At 43.2% G+C, this 12,177-nt stretch overlaps 1 protein-coding gene across 7 annotated transcripts in view; it reads left to right on the forward strand.

Moving 5' to 3' along the window:
• The window catches only part of LOC143213267 (uncharacterized), a 516,895-nt gene that overhangs the window by 125,251 nt on the left and 379,467 nt on the right, over positions 1–12,177 (forward strand). For 4 of the 7 annotated variants that reach the window (XM_076432949.1, XM_076432950.1, XM_076432956.1 and 1 more), the window contains one exon: positions 5,990–6,031. In XM_076432949.1, the coding sequence (XP_076289064.1) occupies positions 5,990–6,031 (42 nt within the window). The other 3 variants (XM_076432953.1, XM_076432955.1, XM_076432954.1) reach the window with 2 other exon arrangements.

Raw genomic sequence — 12,177 nt, forward strand, 5'->3', positions numbered from 1 at the left:
ACGACAACTATATACGCCGTGTTCTAAATTACAGCTATTGACAAGGAGCGAAACTTGCGAGGCGCCAAAGCCGAGAGCGCCGATTTACTGGTGGAAAATGTTACTCGCGGCCGATCGGGCGTAATTCGTTGCGGCGATTCGGTGATTACAGTCTCCCTCTTTCCTTCCCCTTCTCCCTCTCTCTTTCAGGCTCCCAAACTAGACGATCGGCCGTGGGGCGGAGCAGTAATTAATAATACGCGATACAGGGGCGATCGTTATCGGCAAACACGCGGGGAACGCTTTCCGGAAGCAGTGCTCGTAGCGGCCCCCAAAACATTTTGAAATATCGTAACACCGCGCCGCTGATAAATAAATTCACATAGCCTACACGCGAGAACGTATTTCAAACTGACCACTAGATTTTCTTCAAACGGAAAGTTCCCTGTAGACGTACAGTACACAAAATAGTTTAATTAGAAATTCATTTATTCATAGTTTCACCAAAAAAATTCCCGAATTTATAAATAACAATTTATTAGTAAAATAAAATTCCGACTTGTTTTTGCATATAGTTATAAAAATGTTAGACAATCAGATCATGTCATTCAACTCGTTTTGACATCAACTACAACACTGCGAAGTTAAAAATATGTGGGAAGCCCTGGAAAACTACAAGAATCAGAACATTTTTGTATATCACCATATTTGCCTCCTTTAACAATACAACTTTTCTATTGGAAATATGGGTTAAATAAACTGAACTATGTTTAGAATCAACAAACTATCATTTATTTGATTGCAAGGAAGGACGACGTGACACGTTGAATAACAGAATGAAAGTTTAACGTGAAACAAAAATTAACTATGAAGTTGTATTCAATTATATAAAACAAATTCATTTTTGTTTTATTGATTATATAATTTCAAATACACCAACATTTTCTCTGTAACAATTTCTTCTATCTTCAAGCCTAACGGAGTTGTTTATGTGGCATTCTTAATTCTTAACAAGAAAAATACTTCTAGTATTACTAGTGATGCTAATTAACAATGATTTATAAATTAGGCCCAACCTATGCATTGGTCTAAATTCGGCTACTCTCCCCTTTTTCGAGATCGGTTCAGATCAAAGTTGATTCGACGCTTTTTGAAAACCTTTCGATTTTCCCGTGTTCGGTTCTCTATTTCGGAATTTAGTTTCTCCATTGATATTCCGCGTTTCACGGTTACGCGCTCGCAGACCGAGACAATTGTGAAGGGATGCGGAACAGGGAAGAAATTTGTCGCGTGAAAGCGTCCATATTTATAGTACCGGGCTTCATTCGATTCTTTCAACATTGGGTGTCGATCCGCGCCGCTGGAAACAAGACAGGGGGATGCACGCAACTACGGCCGGCTGGAAAACCAATGTTTGCCGGTAGAGAAATTAAACTGAAGTTTGTGTCAATACCGCTGTCGGCTTTCGTCCCTGTTTCCGCGCCGTTCGCACCTGTGTCGCGTTTTTCCGCGTCGTGACGTAATTGTCCCGGCCAGGCTTCCAGTCGCAATAATTAATTATATACTCCTTCCCGACCGGCGCGGTCCGCTCTAACTTTTCACGCTTTCACGTCTCTTAAAAGCAATTGTACCTTCGACGACGCAAGTCTCAAGCACCAAATAATTTTACTATCGTACGTGTATTCGTACATTTTTACCACACGCGCACGAACGAACACGTATCAATGTCGAGTTTTCACGAAATGCATACGACTCCGGACGGAGCATTTTTACAAGCATATCGTATATAATGTTTAGAACCATTCACTGCTTCGTTTCTACGAATTCAGAAATTAAATGGCGATTTTTATTCTTTGGGTTAAAATGGACCCAGATTCCGCCGTCGGAGGGTGACACATTTACGAACAATTTGAGAGATCAAATAATTGTTAGGTTACAAGCGTCCCATCTAAATTTTAATTTTCTGATAGGAGATTCGAACCATTATCAACTTGAATTATCTCGAGTAAGCGTAGGAGATCGAGCATTTCGGGGATCGTTTTTCTCCGAGCATGCACGATGCTTAAAAACCGAGGGAATGCCGTGATGCCGTTGAACCTGCGAAAAAAGTTGTAGAAATCAATCGCAACCCGTCGTTAGACGAGGTCCCATTCAAGGGGACATTTCTATGCTAGCGCATTCACGTTCCGATTGACGATTACGTTTTGATCGGAGGCAGAAGACTTTCCTCCGGGACTTTTCGGGTTTTCCCCTCCTTCCGAAGTTCTTTGCCGTCCATTTCCATCGGGGAGCTTTCCCGATTATCGGTGACCCACCACCTTTGTGCGCATCGGACGATCGGGACACAATGCCTGTACAATGCCACTGCGTCCAACCGTAAAACCATGGAGTTGAAAGTCGTAAAACCACCTGAACCGTACGGCACACGTGTGCACACACGCACAACGGAGAACCGTTCTATACGCTGCTTCTAGCAATCGAAAGATTGCTCGGACGAGCCGTTCGTTAGCACGAAGATACACTCGTGAAACTGTCGAATAAATTATGCAATAAATTATTGGGTTAGGGCATTTGAAATAAACACACACATAATATTTCAATTTAATATATACTATTAGCCCAAGGAAGGCACGTCTTTACTTGTCGAATTGAGACTGAGACTCGTAGACGAAGAATTCGCCGCGTATTTACTGACCTTATCGATCGTTCTCATAGCACAAAAACTATTTGCCACAGGTGCGCGGACCCATCCCGCTTGTATTGAAATTCGGGCGTGAAAGAAAGAGAGAAAGAATAGATAATTTTGTATATACAGGGTTATCCAAACTAAACTATAGGAAGTTTTTTTAATAAAAAACATACTATTTTTAATTTTATTGGTTTTCTTATTTAATTATCAGGTCTCATCTATGACAATTATGTGTGAAACACGATATCTGCGAAACGACCACCACGGTCACGTTTACAGACATCAATTGATGTTGATGGGTCATTAGCAACACTTTCACGAACGGCAGCAATGTTTTCATTTGAACGAATGAGCTGTTTTTGGTCTGCCAGACTTTGGTTTATCATGAACAGATCCAGTTTCATCAAATTTTTTAACGAAATTTCGAATTGTTTTATCACGTGATTTGGTTAAATCACGTAATTTACGATGGGTATTTTTTTTATTGAACACTGATCTGCAAAATAAATTTTAATAACTTTAACACGCTCTTCAATCGTATACGACTCCATTGTTAAAGTTGTCTATCATTGTAGGTTAGAAATACAAGAAAGTGACAAGAAACAAACGTGGCGTTTGACAGATATTCTCATTCAACGTCCTAAAGGTACTTTTGGATAACCCATTAGAAGCAGACCTTCATAAAATCAAAGAAAAAAACCAACATAAATTGCATAAGTGCAATATCTACTTTCACTCGCAGATAGACTAGTTCACACTGTCATTAACACTAGGCTTACACTCGAAATGAATGGGTTCTAAAATTTATAATTCACGATTATTGAGATTACAAGGAATTATTCATCAAATTTATATCTTTGGTGATATATTATTCAAAAAATGGCTAAAAAATTCTATTTCCCTCGCAAGCGACCTTCTCTATTGATAGATAATCGACCCAACGATAAAGCAAACACGGAGTTTGAAATAGTAATGCTCACAGGCAGATTTTAACGGTAGCAGTCGCTGGGGATCGAACGCTTGCACGAAGAATATCCGCGAACGCGTTGCGACAAAATGAGAGGAAACGTAGGAGAGAGAAAAAAATACACGGCAAATAATTTAAAGTAATTAGAAGCGGGACACGGTAATCCCGGTCGACAAATTTAATTTCGGTGTGCTCGCGTTATTCCCGTATTCCCTCCTGCGAAGCACGGTCCACGATTCGAGCCGTGTGTTTGTCCTCGCGAGCGAGAACGTCGCAGACTGACGATTTAAACATCGGTACGATGATGGTCGTGATTTCGACGACAGGGAGTCACATAACATTGGACAGCCGTGCGAAAATTGCATTGCAAAGTTAAGGGAGCTCGCGTGCTAATTGGTTTGTCGCCGAGCGGCTTGGGAACTGATCGAACCTGAAACTGATTCTGTTCTTCTCGACATTTCGCGTAGATTTATTATTCGACTTCTGAAAATACTCGAAACACCATCGAGAAAGTCGGAGAATTTATTAACGTAGGAAATTATAATAAATTCCTTCCAAGTTTCATGCCGAAGAAATACCACGTAGATTGTAGATTTTACAAGTGTTTGCTTTTTAATCGTAGATACTGTAGTTAATGAAGATAGAGAGTCGTGTTTAGATTAGTAAACATTTTCGTGCAGGCTCCGGAAGATCAACAACCCCACAAGTGCATAAAATCCGCAGTCTACTTATCAGATATCATTGTATCCACCAGTAACCCGCGCCTATCGGAGTCATTTTGACCCGGCTGCAGTTAACTATACTGGATACCGTTCTTATCGCTTTACCATAAACAATGGAGTATCTGCTGCGGTGGAATAGGCGTAGCGCATGCTTTGCGCGAATGCTTCGAAAGAACTATAAACGTGTATCTTTTCATCCGTTCCATTACCATATATTTTTCGCGAAGATCTTTCGACAAAGTAATAGCGGAAAAATCCGCTACGAAACTTTTGCGGTGTTGGCTTTTTCGTTAATCGAATTGTCGTTTGTTAACAAGTGACTGCCTTTAGAAAAATGCAGTTTCCAGGAAAACACTCTCGTCCTAACTACGTTTTTCGAAACTCTTTGTCCTCGATAGTTTTCTATTAGACTTTCTTTCCTTTGTGCGAAAACCAATTTTCATCGGCTACCACGGAGCGCCTCTACTGGAATAAATATTTAAAAGATTAATAAGTAAGTTACAAGATTTTATGAATTTATGGCAAGATTCAGTGGAGGTGAAATTTAGCTCAATAAAATTGTTAAATAAAGAAATTTTTATATGGTGCCAGTCGTTTTTATAATCGATGTTAGACTGCACATGTTTATGTAAAATAAAAATTGAAATTAGTCTGTTTCAAATCAGACGTTTCAGGATTCCCAGCGCAGTTTTGATCGGCATTTGTTATCCGAGTATCAACATCGAGCGAATCGAACCGAGAAAACCAGGAACACCATCGAGGCTGGGTTAAAAAAAGAGCGTAGAGGAACAGAGAAAAAGATAATCTGAAACTGACTTGTGCCCGGTCGATCCAATAAGAGAACTCGAGCTCGTTGTTCGATTTTCGCCGGAATTTAAGTATCGGCTGGCTTGGACGCGAGTGCGAGCGCGCGCGCGCGTGTCGGGTTCGAATGAAAAACACGGTTACCATTTGCTTTGAAAAGGAAAACAGAAACGAGTCCAGTATTTTCCGAGCGGAATTAATTCACGCTCGGATTAAAATGAATTTCAATCAATTTATACTCTCGCGAATCGAACTTTTAAATTGAACTTCAGCTTTTGTTCAGCCACCGGCAAAGAGCGGGGGGGATAGAGAGAAAGAGAGAGAGAGCGTGTCTCGAGGAGGTCGTAGATCGTTCCTTCTCCCATGCATTATGCAACCGTCGCGAGCGAGACGGAAGGACGTCGAGGCAGAAGTCGATTAACGGGCGAAGAAATAAATTCCTCCGTTTAACGAATCGAACGAAGGTACGGCTCGCCGCTTTTCAATTCCCCTTCGGGGACCGGCCCCGGCACAAAGCCGCGGATTTGGTGACGAATTACGTTTCGAATATTCGTTTCACGCCCGCTTTTCCTGCCTCTCGACACTGCTTTGCTCGTGCGAGGCGTCGCGACGCTCCTCGCTGCCGACCGTGGGGTCGACGCTGAACGATCAAAACATCTACCTCCAAAAAGTATTGCCACGCTTCATGCATTATGTAAAAAACTATTTTTGGTATGAAAAATCTAAAAACTGTCTCTTCAACATTTCATTTAATCATCATCTCTAGTGTATCAAGAAATAACCTCAGTTTCGTCGATGTGAATCTAATAACAATTTTCGTTTTCCTAGGATGGAACGGAGTTCTGCTCCCACATCAATTTAATGACCGAAGTAAGTGACTGCATCTTTAGCGAGCCTCAAGTATGTAAGTATAGTAAAATATACATTGAACTCTAAATATAAGGGGATCCGGAAAGTAATGTGGTATTTTCTTCGTAAAAGTAAAGTAGTAAATCAGTGAAGTAGTCACCATCCTTATCAATGACTTTGTGCCACCTAGTAAGTAACTTCCCAATTCCTGGTCGGTAGAATATAGATGGTTTTTGATTAACAAATGTAGAAAGTCCGGTTTTTAGCTCTTCTACATTTCGGAATTTCTTTCCACTTAAAAAATGCTGCATTGACCTGAACATATGATAATCAGAAGGTGCGACATCGGGTGAATAAGGTGGGTATGCTAACACTTCCCAACCTAACTCTTTGATTTTGTTTCAGTCATTTTTGCAAATAGCATACAATGCCGAATGTGCAACACTTCTGGATTTGAATCGGTCATTTCGCACATAATCTCTAAAAAAACAATATTTTTGTACAAAACAGTACTAACTAGTCTCCTGAACCTGCAGCCATGCGCTGAACAACGTAGGTGTACGAAGTCAGCTGTTATTATCAGTTAAATGTTGACTTGCGTAAAAACGACATTACTTTCCGGTCCCCCTAATACTTTCTGTCTTGTCCGAGTCACATAGCTAAGTTTTTAGATGTATAATTATGTATAATTGTTCGAATGGCAACGCTGAAAATAATATGTGTCTTCATAGACCCTTGAATTCCTTATTATTTCATTGGTGTGCAAGCAGGCTCTTTTTTGAAAAGTTCGGATAAATCTGTAAAAGGAATTCGAAAAATATCTGTAGAAAGAGAAGTAGCAATACATTTTGCTAAACCATCAATTGATGCAGACAAGTTTGATTATACATAAAGATCAACATTGTACTAATAACAGTGTAACTATCGAAAACTTCTAAAAAGTAAAAACTTTCGGAGCCAGGGTACATTGAAAACACCAGGTATACAAGCTTCCGCAAACCTAACCCGACTAGCCTCCATAAATTCATGATCCCCGGATCGATCCTCCAAAAAGTAGTTCTCTAGGATCCCCGTAGGATCGAGATCGTTTCCGTTGGGGGGTGGTAGGTAGTAGCGTACGCACACGTTGGCTGTTGTCGCGTGGAGTACGAGCAGAGCGGAGCGAGCGTGTGCTGGCGGTTGAATATAGCGTCGCGGATGGGTCGATAACGCGCAACTCTCTCGCTCATCGCGGAGTCGCCAATGCCACGCTGTAGCGCTCCTAAGCCGAGCTTTCCTCTCATTCCGTCGTAAGCCCGCACTCTGGCACATCCATCCGCCGCCGCCACCTGCACCGACCGACCGACCGACCGACCGACCGACCGACCAACCAACCGACCGACCGACCGACCGACCGACCGACCAACCACCGCCACCATACCTACCGTCAACCACTATATCGTTACCATCGCCGGCGCCACTATTACCGCTACCACCGGGTCCTATACTCATCCTGGCGTCGTCAGGAGCAGCGACACCAAGGACACCACTGTCGTCGGTTGTCATCCTCCGGCAGCCTAACCCTGAAGACGCCAAAGCTACCGTCAGCTCTCGTGGTGCTCGTCCAGTGATCAAGGATCTCATGTGATCCAGCAATCTTCGAGTTTCATCGTGCCTCGTATCAAAAGTTATCCGAGGACGTTGGTCAGTTCGACCGGTTAACCTCCTCGCAGCATCGGTCCACGGTGGTGTTCAAGGTCGGTCCCTCGTGTGACTCGTCGTAGTTTTCTTACGGTCGACGCGTGCCTCGCGCGCGCCAGGTGATTAACAGGTTGTTGTCGCACACGGCCTTTGTTGTCGCGTCTCGTTCCTGGGACGCTCGGCGTCGCCTTGGCCACCGCCGAGTTCCCCTAACATATTCGGTCCCGCGTTTCTTTGGAATTCGATCGGAGACTCGGAATCTTGTGAGTGATCGTGTTCTTAGCAGTGACGACGTTGACGCCGCTGCCGACGGCGAGTTTGTAATCTCGATCTGTGAACGTGTTTCTGTGGACCGAGGTCCTGGAACGGTAGCGAAGTGCTTGGTCGACGGAACTCGACTACGGTGGCTCGTTTCTCGTGACCAGTGAAATTGATGCAACGATGCTAGCCGATCCAGATTCAGATCAGTCGATCGTTCCCTTTAAGATCGTCCTCCACGTGCGACCCGTTCGACGACGGTCGTCCGAGCGAGTGTAGTGTCGTGATTATCAGTGATATGAGAAATCGGTGCGTACGATGCGAAGGTGTTCGGTTCCCTGGGGAACGGTGACTGTCAGTCGAGCCGGCTGGCTTCGGACATCGACTTGAGTCGGCCTTGGATCCACGGGCGCAGAGAATACCGGTGTCCGACGACGACTTAGCCGTGATTAGGCTGCGTTTCTCGAGATTCGGTCATGTCGGTGCGGGAGGAGCACTGATCGTCCTGGGACGTGGAGCAGGTCCTCGAGAGCGTCCCGTCGAAGTGTCTCGCAGATGGTGCATCCCTTTCGCTCCTCTTGCGTCCCTTCGCGTTGCGAAGCCTTCTGTCCCAAGTCCTGTCCCAGGCCTAGTTCGATTAACGGATCGAGGATCGCTGATGCCGGTTGTTCGTGTGTGTCTGCAAAGGTTCCATCGACTTCTCTCCCTAGACAGATGTTCCCACACCGGCTAGAAGGCTGTTTATCGCTCGAGCGGCAATCCCGGTATAGTGATGAGCGCGGATTCGTCCCTCGCTCTCTCTAACGCTAACAAGTGTCATTTGCAAGCTGTTTGATCGCGCGATCAGTGTCGTCGTCGGTTGTTTGTGGCGCAGTTAAATCACCAAGCCGCGAAACATTAGTGCCCCACGGGAAAATGAGGAGATCCTGTTCGTTCTTCACCTCAAGGTAAGACGTACGCTTCTTTATGGTTTGACGGCACCAACCAACCGACACTACTCTCCTCTCTCGCCACACACCCCAACTCTTCTACACTTGTTTCCGGATCTCTTTGCGTGTTTTCCGCTACGCGGAACCTGCCCTTCCACTTCTCCGTGCTCGGTTCTTTTTTCTCTTCCACGCTCTCTCGGAGCGAGGGAGACTCCTCTCTCGCTTTTTCCTCTTTACACACCACGATGGCCCTGAATGATAAATTCCTCCCTTTGGGCGCCGACCTATTCGCTACATACGCGCGGCCTCTCGCGTGAATTTTAATGGCCGTTCCGGCATCCCGCGTAACGGGGATAATCTAATGCGGCAGCCCGCCCGAAAGAATCCACTCGGATGCCACTTAAAAAGGTACACGCGACGACGGAGACCCGTGATTGCCGGCGACGAGCCGCGTCGCGACGCAACGCGACGCCTGTGCGATTCTAGTGCGGCTTTCACATGGGAACACTGCTACAGAAATAAGCGATTTTTATTAGGAATCTAGGCTTTAAAGTGTACCCTGTATAACGGATTTCCGAAATCATATGTAAGGAAAAGCAGTAAGGGAAACCGGATTTATTAATGTATTTGGGCATACGGATAACCAAATGTTAACGACACACGTGTTGTTGCGAGCACTCGTTTCGATCTGCCTTCTTTTTACAATTCGTTGGCGATTATAATCTTACAATTCTTCTGTTCTTTGAGATTCTCTATTTTTATAAATTTACCTATGTATAGGGTTGTCTGTTAATACACACACATCCATACATACAGCATCCGTACTTCAACTCTATACATGGTACTAACGTCCGATGACTATTTTATATGCAGAAACAAGTCGAAAAGAAGCTATAACATTTTTCTGTTGGATGATCCGTGTTCGAGTAAATCGAGTTTGAAAATTTAGCAAACACGCATGCTGTTACATAACAAACATTTGATCGGTCCGTTCGTGACCTACTAACTCTGCAGATTTCCAAACTCGTTTTTCTCGAAAATGAAACATCAAACAAAAAAATGTTGTTCCTTTTTTCCGACAGGAACCACCCTGTGTGTATCCCCTGTGGCAGTGAATGTACAGAGAGTCTACTGTGTTCACAAGAAGTAGAATTGGCGGGTCATGGTCAAACTCACCTGCCAATTTCCATTCGGCAGCAAGCGTGCTGAATCTACAAATTCGACATTGTCGATCATAAATGCATAAAATCTGCAGTCCACTGATTAGTGGTGATCCGTCAAAATTTTTTTCGAATTAAGCTGGGAATTTTGCCAGATTCCCGCCGCGCAATTACGTTCCGACTTTTTAACGTCGATTAAAGTGTGCGAATAGGACAAGTAAAAACGTGAAAATTCTATATCGTGCAAGAAAATCAATATTGGCAACCGTTTCCTTGGAGCGGGAATGAAAGAAAAAGGATAAAAAGACGGTAACTGCAAGAGAAGCCGTGAGAACCCCACACCCACGTTCTTTTTATAGTAACAAGGTAAAAACGGTCTCGGTGACCACTCACTGCGAGATATTCCAACTGACTTATTTCTTGCACAAGGAAGACCGAATTGCGGAAATATATATGTTGACTTTAAGGAGAGAGAGAATTGCATCTGCTAGCGCGCGGAACGCCTCGGTTGCGATTTTTAATCGGCATTAGTACACAAGAAAAACACAAGTGCACGTGGTATGCAATAAAAACGCATCAGAGGAATTCATTGACACCATTTGATTTTTAATTAATACTAGAACTTTCAAGAAAACAATTCAAGTTTCAGATAACTCTGTAATCTTTACATTGACTCAAGATGTGTTATAAATTTCATATTTTGTTAAAACGCATCGGAAATCGCTGAAATGAAAAGTCATGCGTCAGAAACGTTAATACGAATGAATTCCAAGTTAAAACTGTCCCCCGAACAAGGTGACAACCACAAAGAACGAGTACAATTGTGCAAAGAAAATCTTAATAAAAATTCTGTGCACATTTCGAAGCATTAGAAGAATTCCGTAGGCGAGCGAGACGGAAATGCCTGTTGGGTAATTAATAAACGCGGAGCCAATAAGCGGGGTAGAATTTCGAGGCAGATCCGGTACCGGTGAAAAAAAGGGGAACGGTGTAAGTGAGTTCTCGCGCAATCTTTCGCAATTAAGAAGACAAAGCATTCTTCCGATTCCCGGGGCGGCGGAATTTCAAGCTGTCTTCGCGGGTCGACGTTTTGGATGTGCTCGCCGTGCCAGCTAATTACAGGGCAAGAAGAAATTCTGCCGAGGCCATGCCTTGTCTCGCGGACATTAAATTTCGTGGCGTCCGCATTCCACGGATTGCGTAAGACGAAAAGCGCCCGAACGAATCCGACGCGGACATTAATCACATCGCGCTTCGCTCGAGTGGGCATTTAGCTTCTTTGACGGACAGGGATCGGCCCCGAAAAATTACGAATTCCACCGGGAAACGAGACGGCGCGGGCTCCGGTATTAATCACGGTCTCCCTTAACGCGTTGCCACGCAAGTAGATCTGTCTTGCGATGGACAGACACCTCCGCGAAAGCAACGAACGCTTCGGACGCTCCAGCTTAGAGTCACTCAAATAGAAGTCAGACTTTTTCTGCTTCTGCGGAATTTTTTAATGCAAACCTGCTATTTTGCTATGCACACGCCCATTCACAAGGAGCCAGACACACACACTTTGATTGAATTTATACTGGGTGGTCAAAATATTCGAATCACTTGCAACAAGTTGTGACAAATTATTGTATAACTTAACAATTTTGTATGAGCTATTGATCTTCAAAAATTATAATTACAGTTGTACAGCTGCATAACTTAATTATTATTATTTATTTAATGCTTTAAACCAAGTACGGTTTATGTGGGGCATATACAATATATGAACATATTAACATATTGCATAATAGCTCTCTTAACAGTGCATAATAGCACCTTTTAACTTAACTTAACTTACAACTAGTTTATATAGTTTCTACATGGTTGCATTAATTTAATGAGATTAGATTTTAATTGCACATCGCTTAATGAAATCGAAGATAATTGACAGGCCTTTAATATGTTGGCCACATACAAAGCATTTTATACAAGTTATTTTTTAATTTTCATTTTTGATGTGACGCTTTCAACGTAATCTATTAAAAATTAAATACAAAAATTGATAATAATTCGTCACGAGATTCTTTTTAAACGGTCTTCCATGTACATACATTTCCAATTTGCTAATGAGAAAAATTGAAAAATACTGGGCAAATATTAA

Source organism: Lasioglossum baleicum, chromosome 11, assembly GCF_051020765.1.
Source record: "Lasioglossum baleicum chromosome 11, iyLasBale1, whole genome shotgun sequence".
NCBI lineage: Eukaryota > Metazoa > Arthropoda > Insecta > Hymenoptera > Halictidae > Lasioglossum > Lasioglossum baleicum.